This window comes from Bos indicus, chromosome 12, assembly GCF_029378745.1.
Source record: "Bos indicus isolate NIAB-ARS_2022 breed Sahiwal x Tharparkar chromosome 12, NIAB-ARS_B.indTharparkar_mat_pri_1.0, whole genome shotgun sequence".
Classification (NCBI taxonomy): domain Eukaryota; kingdom Metazoa; phylum Chordata; class Mammalia; order Artiodactyla; family Bovidae; genus Bos; species Bos indicus.
The window spans coordinates 78,242,518-78,260,100 of record NC_091771.1 but is presented as its reverse complement, the minus strand read 5'-3'; the positions used below and the strand labels follow the sequence as shown (position 1 = coordinate 78,260,100).

Genomic DNA, 17,583 nt, shown 5'->3' with positions numbered 1-17,583 from the left:
CACTCTCTCTCTCTGTGGCACCTACAGCAACAAACACCCCATTTCCAAACCACTAACCTTGTGAGTTCTTCTTGGAGTTGAGTGTGGTCAGGTGGAAAGAATTTCACCACAAACTTGACGACAACATGCTTCGGCCCTAAAAAGGGGGGGGAAAAAGCAGCAAAGCATTTATGGATTTATCTTGCAAATGCCATTAAAGAAAAAGACACAAGAGGCAATATTATACACCAAATAGTGAGTCTCATTCCAAGCTGCTAACACGAGTTCCGCTGACATGCAAGTCACTTAATTAGTTGGTTAAGTTTGGTTATTATTCATATTTTCACATTGTGGGGAGACAGCTCTTTTTTTAATTAAAAATTAATCTTTAATTAATTTAATTTAATTAATTAAAAGTTTTTAATTAAAAATTAAAAAAATTTTTTTTAATTTAAATTAATTAAATTAAATTAATTTTTAATTAAAACAAAAAACAAAAAACCTCATGGCATGCGGCATCTCAGTTCCCTGACCAGGACTGAACGCAGGCCCACTGCATCGGAAGTGTGGATTTTCAACCACTGGACTGCCAAGGTAGTCCAGATACCTGTTTTTTAAAAATACTGTGACAAGTGTATTACGCTGAGGCATCAAACTTTGTCTCTGGAGACTTAAACTATATCCAGATTTTAAAAGCAGACATGTTCTTCAAAAACTTTTCTGTCTGCTTTAGCCCAAATATGGGCTTCCCAGATGGCACTAGTGGTAAAGAATCCACCTGCCAATGCAGGAGACACAGGTTTGATCCCTGGGTCAGGAAGATCCCCTGAGGAGGAGGGCATGGCAACCCACTCCAGTATTCTTGCCTGGAGAATCCCACAGACAGAGGAGCCTGGCGGACTATAGTCCATGGGGTCACAGAGAGCGGGACACGACTGAAGCAACTTAGCATGCATGCACATTAGCCCAAATATAGGCTTAGAGAGCTTAAGGAAACATAATGAAAAAGTACATCAGTTATGTAATTTATTATTTCTGTCTCCAAGCCACAGCAGCTAATGTGTTCATTGCTGTTGGTCAAAGCCTTTGTTAAAGGTCTGGTATACCATTTTATTAATAATGCCCAACAAAATTAAGAAGCAGGTCTGGAAGGGGGTGGGCAGGGTGACTGGGAATGAGATAGGGAACTTCACAGAATTAGAATATCAAATCGATGATAAAATAACCATTTGTCACCTGAGTCAGAGTTTATTTTGCTGTATAAGCCACAATGCAAAAGCAATCTTACAGGTTCTGACATTTAGAATAACAGCAATAAGTTTATGTTCTATAAAATACAAGGTATTATGACGAAATCCAAATCTTAACAGCAGTGGTATAAAAGCAGAAAATGCCTTTCTGATCCACCTTTCACTATCACAAAAAATAGATGTTGTGCTATCGTTTCTATGATAACACATTCAAATATAAAGAAAACTAAAATGACGTATCATAAGGTGATGCTAAGTGATTTGTACAAAACGGAAAGAAAACAAGGCCCATGAGCACTGAAGCCAAGAGCAGCCAGGCTTCCTTCCGCTAACCACTCCCCAAATTAACAGAAATCCTCGCCTGTCAATTCCGGCTCACGAAAGAAGAGCAAAATGGAAAAGACAGGAACGTCCAGCTAATTCCGCACAGCAATTTTCACAAACAGGGATTTCAACGAGGCTACTTGGGATCCTTAGACAACCCGAGGCTAGGCAGATGCTGGTACTAAACGAAGAAAGACAGCCTTGTCACACGAGGCGAGTCGCAACCCACGGAGCTGGAAAGCTGAACCTCTGCTCAGCTGCTGACCCAAGCCACAGCCGCGGTCCCGGCTCTGACATCCTTCCACCATTTGCAGTTCCCATCTTGGGTTCCCATCAGGGACCAATGTCATCATTCGAGATGCTATGTACGCTCCCTCCAGCCTTCAGGCCTGGGGGCTTTTCTCAGCCCTGTGTCCCGCACACTTAGTCCCTGGCCAGCCGCCCAATAAACGGTGAACAATGGCTGTTTTGTTTTCTGCATTAATAATTGCTTAATTTCAATGACAGAAGATCAACATCAATTTCAATTGCATAAGGGCCCATTTAACACAGTGCGCCTGTTTATTACACTCACATAAACTGCTGTAAGTGGCCTGGTGGGGTTTCTTAATCAGACATAACACCGACCCCACGAAGTCCTGCATGTTTCATGCTCAACTAAAGGCACGCAGCCTGGGTACCAGCCTCAGACTCTTGCCTGGTCTCTGGCTGCAGTGAGGCCCCATGTGGGATGAACTGGAGAAGAGAGCTGTCTCTGAACCTGAGCCCCAATCAGAGGGAGGGGCGAGCGGTTTGGTGCTGCTGCACAGTGAGAGGAAGGGGAAATCCAAGTGCGTCCTTTTCTAACTTCTCTCCCAGACCCTCCTTAATCTTTTCTTCGACAACTCTGTCTAAATGCAGGCCAGACCTCCTCTGTTATGCTCACCATTCAGACAGACACATTTTGGGGCACCTATTTTTTTCCCCCCCCAAATACCACTTGCACCCTAATTTCACAGGCTTTGAAAAGGCAGCACAGAAATCCTAATGGCAATTTTATGAAGAAATACTTCCACCTCCCTCTGCAAAAGTTGACAATAAAAAACACGAGCACAGACAGAAACCAGCTCAACTGCTCTGGGCCTTAGCAGCCTGCTTCAGTCGTTAATCAAAATGACATCTGACTTTTCCAAGCAAGGTTCTGATTACCAAATTGTTATATATTAAAATCGCAGAAGATGCATTTGAATAGCATGTAAATTAGTGGACGACAAAACACAATTGTAGGGCAAAAACAGAGGAGGTGGCTCCAGGGCTCGTCGCCGCAGGGCAGTGGGCGTCTAGACAGGGCTTACATCGGACATCTCTGTTAAACAGGAGGGGCGCATACTTACTTCTAATCTGCTTGACAATAGGTTTCAAGAGATCCAGCCACACCTACAAAGGAAGAAAGCAGACACTGAGACACAAATTCTCAATGATGAAACTTGCAAGTATTTTGAGACTTCACTAGGAGCTGTTCAAATCAAAATAATTTTGAGGGTTTGAGGCTGCCTGTGCCTTTTTTTTTCCTTTTCTCTAGAACGCTGTAACTTATATTTTCTCCCACGTTTATAGAACAGACCCAAATTTGCTAAGAGTATCCCTGAGCTTGAAAACCAAAATCTCTCCTAGACGCAAATAGTTCACATGGCTAAGAATTTTCTATTCTCACTGGTACTTTTATCACAGTTCACAGTTTTATTCAGTAAACATTAATGCATGATTGCATGTCTGGCTATAAATGGAGTAAAATACACACGCTCTTTAGTGAAACAAAATTCACGTATGTAGATGCACCTACAGAACAGCACAGCTTTGAGGGGTAAGGAAAGGGAGTATTTATAGAACACACCTCTGCACCAGACGCCATCCATAAGCTATTTACCTCTCAAAAGCAAGGCCAGAGGATTCCTGTTACTCAGGAGAGAAATCTGAGACTTGCAGAGGTTCAATAAATATCCCAGGCCCTCAGCTAGAGAGTGTGTCAGGGCTAGGACTGAAATAGGTCTGTCCAACTTCAAAGTCCAGACTCTCTTCACACACAGTCTCCTGAGCATGCAATCTGAACAGCAAAATTTTAAAGAGAGAGAGGGAAACCAGTTGCCTTTCATAATAAAGTATAAGTTGACTCTTGAACTTGTAATCCTGTGAAAGGGTTCTACTGAAGCTCATATTTGCATATACGATAAAAACAAGGTTAATGGGCTTAATGGAAGAGGGGTTTTACAAGTAAATACAAAAAAGAGAAACACTCCTAAAGAACACTATGCAAAAGAATAACAGGGTAACTGATGACAAAAAAATGCCAATTGCTCACAAGAAAATGTCTAAGTTTAGAAGTAATTTGCACTATAAGCGCAAGTTTAGTCAATATCATTTCCACCCAGTAAATATGCAACTAGATGTGCCTGCCTGCAGTGCACATGTGTATTTGATAAACCTGAAGTGCCAGGAGATGAACACTGCCTTACTTCATTGGTAGATGCATGAATTGGTACCATGTTTCTGGAGACCAATTAGGGAATGATTATCTAAAGCCTAAAAAGTATTTACAAAGATACTCTTTCATCCAGTAACTTGACTTTTGACGAATATTTGAGAGTGTGGGAAACTGTTTCAGAGGTGAGAAAGTGGGTTATTTCCTCTTTTCTTCTGCCTTTCTACATTACCCATATTACCTTCAATGATCATCGGAATTCTCATAATGAAAAAAGGAAGTAAAAATTTTAAGTGTTTATTTACTTATTCAGGTTAATCTTCCCCATCACCTATTTCAAATAAATATGTTTTCCTAATGAAATTCTCATTTCTACACTCCCCATCCCCAACCAGTCTGTTATGTGAGAAAAATAACAAAGGCGTTACGTTGCCTTAGGATCATCTCCACTGTCATACTTTTAAGACCCAACCTTAAATGAGAGAGAATAACCATTCAAAACAAGGGTCTTGTGAGATGTATTATTTTCCTCTCAAGAATCTTAAAAGATAGCAAAAAATCCTCATTGACAGATGAAGAAATTGAGATTCGGAGCACAGCTGCCCAGGGTTGGGATTTGAACCCTGTTCTTCAAACCCATTTACTCCTTCAACAACACACCACTGTGTCCTTCTGCTGGGTTCTGGGAATGCAATGATGAGAGACCAGTCATGGTCCCTGCTTCATGGAGAGTAGGGTCTAGTGAGAAAGGAACCAAGACTTTCCCAAGAAAAGTAAAGAAATACCCAGGACCAAAGCACTTTGCCAACAGAGGTCCATCTAGTCAAGGCTATGGTTTTTCCAGTAGTCATGTATGGATGTGAGAGTTGGACTATAAAGGAAGCTGAGCGCCGAAGAATTGATGCTTTTGAACTGTGGTGTTGGAGAAGACTCTTGAGAGTCCCTTGGACTGCAAGGAGATCCAATCAGTCCATAAGGAAATCAGTCCTGAATATTCATTGGAAGGACTGATGCTGAAGCTGAAACTCCAATGCTTTGGCCACCTAACATGAAGAGCTGACTCATTTAAAAAGACCCTGATGCTGGGAAAGATTGAAGGCGGGAGGAGAAGGGAACGACAGAGGATGAGATGGCTGGGTGGCATCAGTGACTCAATGGATATGAGTTTGAGTAAGCTATGGGAGCCGGTGATAGACAGGGAGGCCTGGTGTGCTGCAGTCCATGGGGCCGCAAAGAGTCGGACACGACTGAGTGACTGAACTGAAGACGAAAGAAACCAGGGGGAGTCCCAGATGACTCTGAGCATCAGGACAGAGAGATCTGACTCAGTTACAGGTGGGGATGAGGCAGGAGGAGGGCTTGCCTGAACGTGACATTGTGCTGAGATCTGAAGGGGATGAGAGAGGTGAGGAGAAGCTATGAAGACCTGCAGTAGAAACCCCTGTGCAGATGGCTCAACATCGTGACGGGAGACCAACATGACTGCAGAACAAGGCTGGTGGGCCAGGAAGGGGCCAGACCCCACGTGAAGGCACTTCACTGTCATCCTGAGAACATGGTGAAGACTTCTATAAGTACAGGGCTGATACGATCAGATCGACACTTTGAAAAGATTAGTCTAGCAATGTGAGAACAGACCGAGGGGTCAGAACGGATGCAGGATGCCTGCTGTATTCATGCAGGAAAAAAATGAGGGCATTTTGGATCCGGAGGGGAGAAGAAGAGTTGGGGAGAAGACGGCGGACTCAAGAAAAATGTTAAGAGGTAAAATCCAGTGGGACTGACTGATGGGCTAGATGAGGTGGCCGAGCAGCAGACAATAAGCAGAGTGACACTGAGATGTCTGCTGTAGGCGTCTGGATGGAGGCTGGTCCATGCCGAGACAGGCAGCGCTGGAGGAGGGTCAGGACGGAGGGGTTCTAGACACTTTCATGAGGAAGAGAGAGCGTGGGAGCAGTGGGACACACACATCCGAAACTCAGAGAAGCCTGGACAGGAGATCTCCCAACACCTAGTACTCCAGGAGGACAAGGCGGCCTCGTGGAGCCCAGAGGATGAAATCCACGGGCACTGATGACACGTCTGCCAGAGAACGGCCAATGGGAGCAGATGAGGACAGAAGGAACGAAAGGGGAGAGTGGGGTCACGGAAGCCACGGGAACACGGTGTTTCCGGAAGGAGGAAGAGCAAGAACTGCTGGACTATCAGACAAGGCGGGAACTACAGGATCTGTGGGTCAGTGGACTTGGAGGTGGGTCTGAGAGTTGGGTGGACAGCAAGGAGACAGGAAGGATGAAAGGCCTTTTCAAGAAGCTTGGCTGTGAAGGAAGAGGCCAGAGACTGGGAATGGGGAGGAGAGAGAAGAATCAAACAAAGGTACTGTCTTTTAAATTTTTAATTTTTTTAAATGGGAGGATAACTGCTTTATTGCGTTACAATGTTGTGTTAGCTTCTCCTGTACTACAACATGAATCAGCTATATGCGTACACATGCACGCACACACACTCACATACATACATGTCCCCTCGCTCCTGGACTTCCCTCCCACCCCCGCCCCATCCCAGCCCTCTTGGTCATCACAGAGCACTGGGCTGAGCTGAGTTCCCTGTATTATACCGCAGCCTCCCATTAGCTGCCTATTTTACACATGGTCGTGTACATAAGCCAACGCGTCTCTCACAATTTGTCCCCCTCTCTCCATCCTCTCCGGAGAAGGCAATGGCAGCCCACTCCAGTCCTCTTGCCTGGAAAATCCCATGGGCGGAGGAGCCAGGTAGGCTGCAGTCCATGGGGTCGGGAAGAGTCGAACACGACTGAGCAACTTCCCTTTCCCTTTCAGTATTGGAGAAGGCCATGGCAACCCACTCCAGTGTTCTTGCCTGGAGAATCCCAGGGACAGGGGAGCCTGGTGGGCTGCCGTCTATGGGGTCGCACAGAGTCGGGCACGACTGAAGCGACTTAGCAGCAGTAGCAGCTCCATCCTCTCTGTGTTCACAAGTCCATTTTCTACGTCTGTGTCTTTATTCCTGCTTTACAAACGGATTCATCAGGACCATTTTTCTAGATTCCATATCTATGCATCAATATACTATATTTGCTTTTCTCTTTCTGACTTACTTCACCTCTGTAGGCTCTAGGTTCATTAATAAAGGTACTGTTAACTGCTTGTCTCCCATAGGAAAGACCTGCTGTGCCTGGAAAGGGGAGGGTTTGAGAATATGAGCAAGAAGGGATAACCACTACCCTAAGACACCTGAGATGGTGTGAAAAGACAGCTTGAGAACACAGGCCATTTGGGGAGGGAGCAGAAAGTCTAAAGGTAGATACATCTGTCTCCACTTCTGCGTCGGGAAGATGAGACAGTTCCTCTGATGCCATCTGTCTACCCCTGTAACATCTGAGGGCTGGAGGATCAAGGCAAATGGAGAAACTCTGACACAGCTGTGTTTGCTGGAGTTGAATTAACTGGAGAATTCTAGAAGGGTTTCCCGTGACGGCTGAGCGCCCACTTACAAGCCTGCCAGCCTGTGCTCTTGTGGCCTCTGGGGCTGCCTCAGGGGAACTGTCTCTGAGCTCATTCACCATCGCCCATTCTGTTGCAGAATCCGCCTAAACTTCTGCAAACCCGCTCAGGACCCAACAGCTATGCTCTGGCGCGGTAGCTGCCAATTTTATGAATTGTTTTGAAACATCTCTCTTCTGTTTTTGGCATTTCTGCGGAATGCATCAAATATAAGCACCCATTTGAGCCAACTGAGCATGTGGTTTTAGAACACGGAGGTCTGGGAACATCAGACTGGCCCGAATGAGCCTGTCGGGTGAGTTCTACAGCGATGATGCTCCAGGGCCTTGTAACGTCACAGCTAAACCGGCCTCGGTGAGGACACTGGGCCTGCAAGAGCCTCTGTTTACCAACGAGATTGATATTGCAGGGCTGAGAGAAAACACCTTGCCCATGGAGGACATAAACCACTCTAAATGGAGGAGGTGGAGGCAGCAAGAAGGAATACAGGCTTGCTGCTCGACTGGTTACAAGTACTGAAGCTTGATATACAGAGAGGGCTCTGGTGTGCTTAGGTGCTCAGCCGTGTCTGACTCTTTGCGACCCCAGGGACTGCAGCCCACCAGGCTCTTCTGTCCATGGGGATTCTCCAGGCAAGAATACTGGAGTGGGTTGCCATGCCCTCCTCTAGGAGACCTTTCTGACCTAGGGACTGAACCCAGGTCTCCTGCATGGCAGGCGGATTCTTTACCATCTGAGCCACCAGGGAAGCCCGTGAATACTGGAGTGGATAGCCTAACCCTTCCTCCAGGGGATCTTCCCAACCTAGGAATTGAACCAGGGTCTCCCTTTATCAGCTGAGCTATGAGGGAAGCCCACACAGAGGGCTACAGGGAAGTATTTGAACTAGACCAGGTCCTCCTCGACAACTCACTTGTTCCTTCAGCCTAAGAAGAAGAGAAGCACGTTCCAGATGAGTAGCAAAGGCAACAAAAGCACCATCTGCCTTTGACTGCCAGAAGATCTCCAGAAGGTCACAACTGTCATCACCCATCTCTAACCCCACCTCCTACAACTTCTGCAACCAAACCACACACCCCTGTGCTCACTAAAATCACGCTGCTGGTCTCCAGAGCACAGCTGGAGATCCACATTACCTGACTGCAGAGAGATGTGGTTAAAATGGATGGGCTTCCAGAAATGCCACACCTGCTCAGGAAGACCTCATGGAAACAAAACACTTCCCCCACTGGCCTTTGAAGGCCTGGAAATTAAGAGTCTGCTCAGGCTGCCATCGCAAAGGACCACAGATGGAGTGGCTTAAACAACAGAGATCTAGTTCCTCCCAGTTCTGGAGGCTGAAGATGGCCCAGGCCTGGTCACCCCTGAGGGCTCTCGCACTGACTTGTGGACGACCCCCTTCTGACTGCGTCTTCACCAAGCCCCCGCTCTGCACACACGGGCCCAGCATCTCCCGGGTATCTCCTAGTTTCCTCTTCTTAAAATTGATACGGTTCAGACTGGACTAGGGCCCGCTCTAACATCCTTATTTTAACTTAATCGCCTCTCCAAAGGCCCTGTCTTCAAGAACAGTCACATTCTGAGGTGCTGGGTGTCAGAGCTGCAACATACACACTTCTGGGGTGGGGGGACGTAATAGAGCCCACAATACCTGTGTTCCACAACTTAATTTCAACACAGCTCTTCAGCCCCATTTTGCCCTGCTTGCCTGCATCTCAGCCAGCCTCCCTGTTTCCCTTTGATCCCCTATTAATGTCACTTTCCTCTTGTGGCATGTGTTTTCTGCCCTGAAATACGCTTAGAGAAGAAATGCTTTAATGCCTAGGTTTCAAAGGCAAAGCAAGATGAATCGCTGTCCCCAAAGCCTTTATGTTTTTTTCCTAAACATCTTTTCCCCCTATTGTTTGGTAAGAGGCATTTCAGGTGGGTTTTGTAGGCAACTCAAATATTTGAGGTACTTTTAGAAAGGGTCTTATGAAAAAAGAGTCACTTAGGAACTTCCCTGGCAGTCTATTGGTTAAGAATCCGCACTTCCACTGCAGGGGGCATGAGTTCAATCCCTGGTCAGGGAACTAAGATCGCCTCTATTGTGCAGTGCAGCCAAAAAAAAAAAAAAAAAAGTCACTTAACATGACATTAGGCAGAAGGACAGGCAAGAGGTGATTTCCTGATTTCAGTGTGCCAGGCACTGGATAGGTACTTTACACACTTTCATTTAATATTCACAACAAAATGGTTGTTTGACACATGAAGGAAGCCAAGTTCAGAGAGCTTATTTAAGTTGTCCAAGGTCAGACAGCTGGGATTTGACTTCAAATCCATCTGACTCCACACCTGTGCTTTTTCTGCAACATAATATGCTGCTCCTCTAAAAAGACTCAACAGTTCATCCTTCTTTTTCTTAATGTCAAAGCTGCATACAACAGAAATATTTCACCATCAACTGTAAGATATATAGGAACCAGATAAAATCTGATACAAAAAATTAACCAGTGTCTAGAACTCACTGCAATAAATTAATCTTCCTGCAGGCTGGCTCCTATAAGAAATGACTTTACTTTGAACTTTTGTTTGTAATAGTTTGCTTGAATGCAACTTTTCATATTGATCTTAATTGGTGGCTCAAATGGTAAAGAATCTGCCTGCAATGCAGGAGACCCAGGTTAAATCCCTGGGTTGGGAAGATCCCCAGGAGAAGGAAATGGCAACCCACTCCAGGACTCTTGCCTGGAGAATTTCATGGACAAAGGAGCCTGGCAGGCTACAGTCCATGGGGTTGCAAAGAGTTGGATATGACTGAGCGACTAACTTTCTTTCTTTTCATATATGGCTATATATATATATAATATTAAATGTGGCTTTCTTTTTAAAAACCTATAAATTTTTAGAGAGTTCTGGTCAAACTAGAATAACAGGAACTAGATTTCTCTTCCTACATGAAACACCAACAACAAAAAGAAAAAACAAGCCATTACATCTGAAGATCTGAACACCAGTGAGAAACTGAGTCATCCCCGAGGAAGAAGAAACTAGAATCACGATGCCGATGACTATACCAGCCTCTGCCTTGAGCACGTCTTCAGGATATGGTGCAGAGACAACAAATATAGCAGAACCTGGCAAACTCCACGAGCTGAAGAGATGGGGTTGAGCATGCCAGGGATCAAGGCAGAGAGGCTTTGCAGGAAAGTAGGAAGCACGCAGGAGAGGACAGAGCGTTACCAAGAAAGCAGCAGAGGACTCATCAGTGAGTGCTCATGTGGAAAGTAGCCAAGATGTCGCAAAAAATTTAAGAAACAGAACACTGAAGGATTAGAGCTAACAGGCTTGATGCTCACACAAGGCCAGGAATACGACCTATTCGCTCTTGATTCATGAACACTGGTTAGAGTACTGAAGGGTCATCGCTAAGGAGTAGGGATAATTCACACACTACACCACTCCTACCTAACAAGAATTAAAAGCCAGTTCTGACCGGACTAAATTATTTCCAAATAACTTACACGCACCTCCCTCCTCCAAACACAGTACCATTCACAGGAATGCAAAATTACCCAGCACTGAAAACAGTAAAATTCACAGTATCTGATATCAAAAAAATCACCAGGCATACAAAGAAGCTGGAAAATATGACACATAACTGGACAAAACAAAAACAATCAAGTCCAACCTAGAAAGGACACAGATGTTAAAATTAGTAAAATAAAAAGGATACGAAGACAGTAAGACTGTATTCTCTATGATCACAAGGTTGAGATATGGAAGATTTTAAGAGGAATCAAACTAAACTTTGAGACGAAGATACATAATGTGACATAAACACACACGTGCACAAGATGAGATTAACACCAGATGAAACATGGCAGAAGAAATACTAGTGAACCAGCAATAGAAGCCATCCAAAATGAAATAGAAAGAAAAACTACCAAAAAATTAAGAGTGTCAGAGAACGATAGAATAACTTTGGGTAGCCTAATACCCATGTAATTGGAGTCCCAAAGGAGAGGAGATGGCAGGGGAGGAGGAAAGAAATGAAAAAATATTCAAGAAATAATGATCAGAAGTTTTCAAAATTTGATGAAAACTATAAACCTACAGATCCAAGAACCTAAGCAAACCCCAAGCATAAGAAACATGAAAAAATCTGTATGAAAGCACAAGCTATTATATGATCAAATTATTCAAAAATAATGATAAAAAGAAAAAAATTTAAATCAGCCAGAGGAAAAGGGATATTACATACAAAGGAGCAAAGATAAAGACAACATTAGCTTTCTTGACAGAAACAATGCAAATGAAAATGCAACAGTAAAAGATTTTTCAACACACTGAAATCATCTTAGAATTTTACACTCAGCAAAATACATCTTTTAAAAAGGAAAGCAAAATAAAAACATTTCCAAACATGAAAGCTCAGAGAATTTATTATCAGCCGAGCCACATAATAAGATATGTTAAAGGAAGCGGGAAAAAAACAATATCAGATAAGAAATCTGTATCTACACAAAGAATGAGGAACACCAAAATGGCAACTTCATGGTTCATATGTTTTAAGAATTTTTAAATTATTTAAGTCTCCATAGAAGGTAACTGACTGGTAATCAAGTATACTTCAATAAAAATATAACTGATCGGTAAACAAAACAATGTAATACAGGTTTCATAACTCATGTAAAAGAAAAACTAACAACAGCAAAAAGGTCAAAAAAGTAGAGAACGGAAGCGTGAAGCAGGCGTGCTAAATTGCTTCAGTCGTGTCCCACTCTTTGCAACTCCATGGACTGTAGCCCACCACGCTCCTCTGTCCGTGGGATTCTCCAGGCGACAATACAGGAGCGGCTTGCCATGCCCTCCTCCAGGGGATCTTCCCAACTCAGAGACTGAACCCAGGTCTCCTGCACTGCAGCTGAATGCTTTACCACTGAGCTATGTGAAATGAACCAGTATCACTTGAAGACAGGCTGTGATAAGTTGAAGATGAACATTCTTAACCCTAACACAACCATTCAGGTTACAAATCAAAGAGCTGTAGCTAATAAACCAATAAAAAAAGTAAAATGAAATCAAAATATTCAATTAATCAAAAGGTAGACAGGAAAAAAGGAACAAAGAGGGATACGAAACAGAAAACAAATAGCAAGATGACCCATTTTACGATATCAATAGTTAAGACTAAATGTAAACGGTCTACACACCGATTTACAAGCAAAGATAGTCAGATCTGATAAAAAAGGCAAGATCCAACTCTATGCTGACTATAAGACACACTGCTAATACAAATACACACACAGTTAAAAACAAAAGGATGGGGAAAAATTATTATGCTAACATTAAAAACTCTAAAAAACTGAAATGGTTAGATTAGTATCAAAGTAGACATTAGACTAAAGAATATCATCAAGAATAAAGAAGGTAATTTCTTAATGGCGGAGAAGTCAATGAATTAAGAGAAAATAAAATCTTAGGTATTTATATGCTTAATAACAGAATTTCAAAATACATGAAACAAAAACTGATCAAACTGCAAGGAGAAAGAGGCAAAAACACAATTATAGTTGGTGATTTTAATACCACTCATTCGATAACTAGTAGAACATATAAGACAGGAATTCAGTAAGGATAGAGATGATTTGAACATCACTATCAACTCACATGGCTCACTGGTAAAGAACATGCCTGCAATTCAGGAGAAGTGGGTTGGATCCCTGTGTCAGGAAGATCCTCTGGAGAAGGAAATGGCAACCCACTCCAGTATTCTTGCCTGGAAAATTCCATGGACAGAGGAGCCTGGTGGGCTACAGTCCATGGGGTCACAAACAGTTGGACATGACTGAGTGACTGAGCACATACATATCAACGGGTATGATCTAACTGACATAGATGGGATACTGCATTCCACCCACCAAAATTTACATTCTTTTCAAGTACACATAAAACATTTATCAAAACAAACCACATTTGGGGTCATGAAGGGATATCAATAAATTATTTAAAAGCCTTTCATGTCATACAAACTACATTCCCCAACAAGCAGAGAATTACATTAAAACTCAGTAACAGAAAGAACTGTGGAAAATCCCTATATTTGGAAACAAAATAACATACTTCTAAATAACAAACTTCTGAGTCAAAGGGAAACCAAAAGGAAATTAGAAAGTACTTTAAACTGAAATGAAAGCAAAAACACAATAAATTAAAATTTGTGACATGCTCCTAAAAGCCTCTTAATTTAAAAATAATCTATTGGTATAGAATCATTCTACATGCAAGCTATAGATAATTATAGATAATTCACATAAGCAAAATTCTAAAAATTACAGTCTACCACCGAGAGATCATGATTAACACTTTAATGAAATTGTTCTCAGAACTGAGCTTGTATCCTCTGTGATGACCTAAATGGGCACGAAATCTAAAAAAGAGGAATATATATGTATCCTAATAGCTGATTCACTTTGCTGTACAGCAGAAACTAACACATTGTAAAGCAACTATACTCCAATAAAAAGTATAAAAAAGAAAAAAAAAGAATTGAGCTTGTATCGCATTCACCCTAAGAGTTTGTTCAAACGTATACCATGGGGTATAACATATACCTAGAGTTCCTTATCTAGGTGAGGACCTGGGAATCTGCAATGCTAAGGTGATACTGAATGCTGTTGCTGCTTGTTGGCCTGGGAAGTGTGATTTAAGACCCACTGACTTCATGTATATCCCTTCTACATCTTCTTCTATGAGCACTGTCCCTGGATACAAACATGTGTACACTTTTTAAAATACCAAATGAGGTCATATTGTTTATAACTTAGTTTTTGCTTTTTAGTCAATGATGTCTATCTTTCCATTTTGTAAACTTTTTCCTCACCAAATACTCACACTACTCAAATTTTTGCATGTGAATAAAGAATATCCTGAATGGTCTAGTGGTTTTCCTTACTTTCTTCAATTTCAGTCTGAATTTGGCAATAAGGAGTTCATGATCTGAGCCACAGTCAACTCCCAGTCTTGTTTTTGCTGACTGTATAGAGCTTCTCCATCTTTGGCTGCAAAGACTATAATCAATCTGATTTCAGTGTTGATCATTTGGTGATGTCCATGTGTAGAGTCTTCTCTTGTGTTGTTGGAAGAGGGTGTTTGCTATGACCAGTGCGTTCTCTCGGCAGAACTCTATTAGCTTTTGCCCTGCTTCATTCTGTACTCCAAGGCCAAATTTGCCTGTTACTCCAGGTGTTTCTTGACTTCCTACTTTTGCATTCCAGTCCCTTATAATGAAAAGGACATCTTTTTTGAGTCTTAGTTCTAGAAGGTCTTGTAGGTCTTCAAAGAACCGTTCAGCTTCTTCAGCATTACTGCTCGGGCCATAGACTTGGATTACCAAGTGATATTGAATGGTTTGCCCTGGTGGAAGTGAGAAATAGGTTTAAGGGACTAGATCTGACAGACAGAGTGCCTGATGAACTATGGACAGAGATTCAGGACATTGTACAGGAGACAGGGAGCAAGAACATCCCCATAGAAAAGAAATGCAAAAAAGCAAAATGGCTATCTCAGGAGGCCTTACAAATAGCTGTGAAAAGAAGAGAGGCGAAAAGCAAAGGAGAAAAGGAAAGATATACCCATCTGAATGCAGAGTTCCAAAGAATAGCAAGGAGAGATAAGAAAGCCTTCTTCAGCGATCAATGCAAAGAAAGAGAGGAAAATAATAGAATAGGAAAGTGTAGAGATCTCCTCAAGAAAATTAGAGATTTCAAGGGAACATTTCATGCAAAGATAGGCTCAGTAAAGGACAGAAATGGTATGGACCTAACAGAAGAAGACGGAGAAGGCAATGGAACCCCACTCCAGTACTCGTGCCTGGAAAATCCCATGGACGGAGGAGCCTGGTAGGCTGCAGTCCATGGGGTCGCTAAGAGTCAGGCACAACTGAGCGACTTCACTTTCACCTTTCACTTTTATGCATTGGAGAAGGAAATGGCAACCCACTCCAGTATTCTTGCCTGGAGAATCCCAGGGACAGAGGAGCCTAGTGGGCTGCTGTCTATGGGGTCGCACAGAGTCGGACACAACTGAAGCGACTTAGCAGCAGCAGCAACAGAAGAAGAACATATTAAGAAGAGGTGGCAAGAATACACAGAAGAACTGTACAAAAAAGATCTTCACGACCAAGATAATCACGAAGGTGTGATCGCTCACACTCACCTAGAGCCGGACATCCTGGAATGTGAAGTCAGGTGGGCCTTAGGAAGCGTCACTATGAACAAAGCTAGTGGAGGTGATGGAATTCCATCATATTTCAAATCCTGAAAGATGATGCTGTTAAAGTGCTGCACTCAATATGCCAGCAAATTTGGAAAACTCAGCAGTGGCTACAGGACTAGAAAAGGTCAGTTTTAATTCCAATCCCAAAGAAAGGCACTGCCAAAGAATGCTCAAACTACTGCACAATTGCACTCATCTCACATGCTAGTAAAGTAATGCTCAAAATTCTCCAAGCCAAGTTTCAGCAATACGTGAACCGTGAACTTCCAGATGTTCAAGCTGGTTTTAGAAAAGACAGAGGAACCAGAGATCAAATTGCCAACATCTGCTGGATCATGGAAAAAGCAAGAGAGTTCCAGAAAAACATCTATTTCTGCTTTATTGACTATGCCAAAGCCTTTGACTGTGTGGATCACAATAAACTGTGGAAAATTCTGAAAGAGATGGGAATACCAGACCACCTGACCTGTCTCTTGAGAAACGTGTATGCAGGTCGGGAAGCAACAGTTAGAACCGGACATGGAACAACAGCCTGGTTCCAAATAGGAAAAGGAGTACGTCAAGGCTGTATATTGTCACCCTGCTTATTTAACTTATATGCAGAGTACATCATGAGAAACGCTGGGCTGGATGAAGCACAAGCTGGAACCAAGACTGCCAGGAGAAATATCAATAACCTCAGATATGCAAATGACACCACTCTTAAGGCAGAAAGCAAAGAAGAACTAAAAAGCCTCTTGATGAAAGTGAAAGAGGAGAGGGGAAAAAGTTAGCTTAAAGCTCAACATTCAGAAAACTAAGATCATGGCGTCCAGTCCCATCACTTCATGGCAAATAGATGGGGAAACAGTGGAAACAGTGGCTGACTTTATTTTTCTGGGCTCCAAAATCACTGCGAATGGTGATTGCAGCCATGAAATTAAAAGACGGTTGCTCCTTAGAAGGAAAGTTATGACCATCTAGAGAGCTTATTAAAAAGCAGAGACATTACTTTGTCAACAAAGTTCCATCTAGTCAAGGCTATGGTTTTTCTAGTAGTCATCTATGGATGTGAAAGTTGGACTATAAAGAAAGCTGAGCGCTAAAGAATTGATTCTTTTGAACTGTGGTGTTGGAGAAGACTCTTGAGAGTCCCTTGGACTGCAAGGAGATCCAACCAGTCCATTCTAAGGGAGATCAGTCCTGGGTGTTCATTGGAGGGACTAATGTTGAAGTTAAAACTCCAATACTTTGGCCACATGATGCGGAGAGCAGATGCATTTGAAAAGACCCTGATGCTAGAAAAGACTGAGGGCAGGAGGAGAAGGGGACGACAGAGGATGAGATGGCTGGATGGCATCACCGACTTGATGGATGTGAGTTTTAATGAACTCCAGGAGCTGGTGATGGACAGGGAGGCCTGGTGTGCTGCAGTTCATGGGGTTGGAAAGAGTCAGACACGACTGAGCAAATGAACTGAAGGAATGTCCTTACTGTGATTGGAACATCCAATCCAGGACCATGCTTCATATCTGCTTATGTCCATTAAGTCTCTCTTAATCTAGACTCATCCCTTAAAAAAAAAAAAAAAAGACTGAAGGAACACATGAATAAAATTTGAACTGAAAAATTGAGAATATACTTATTTACAAGAAAAGCTTTAAATAAAAAGGAATTAAAGATAGATCTGTAAACCAAAATATGAGATGAAATGTATAAAGGTATTTATGCCTTAGTCCATTAAATTCCCTAGGCAGCATTATCCCTATCCCTTAGTCCATTAAATTCCCTAGGCAGATATCCCAGATGT

At 42.8% G+C, this 17,583-nt stretch overlaps 1 protein-coding gene across 3 annotated transcripts in view; it reads right to left on the bottom strand.

Annotated features, from left to right (window-relative positions):
- FARP1 (FERM, ARH/RhoGEF and pleckstrin domain protein 1) overlaps nt 1–17,583 on the bottom strand; it is a 306,924-nt gene that overhangs the window by 79,537 nt on the left and 209,804 nt on the right. For all 3 annotated transcript variants that reach the window (XM_070800413.1, XM_070800410.1, XM_070800414.1), the window contains 2 exons: nt 2,927–2,969; nt 58–136 (listed from right to left, as the gene is read on the bottom strand). In XM_070800413.1, coding sequence (XP_070656514.1) covers nt 58–136; nt 2,927–2,969 — 122 coding nt within the window. The remainder of the gene's footprint in view (nt 1–57; nt 137–2,926; nt 2,970–17,583) is intronic.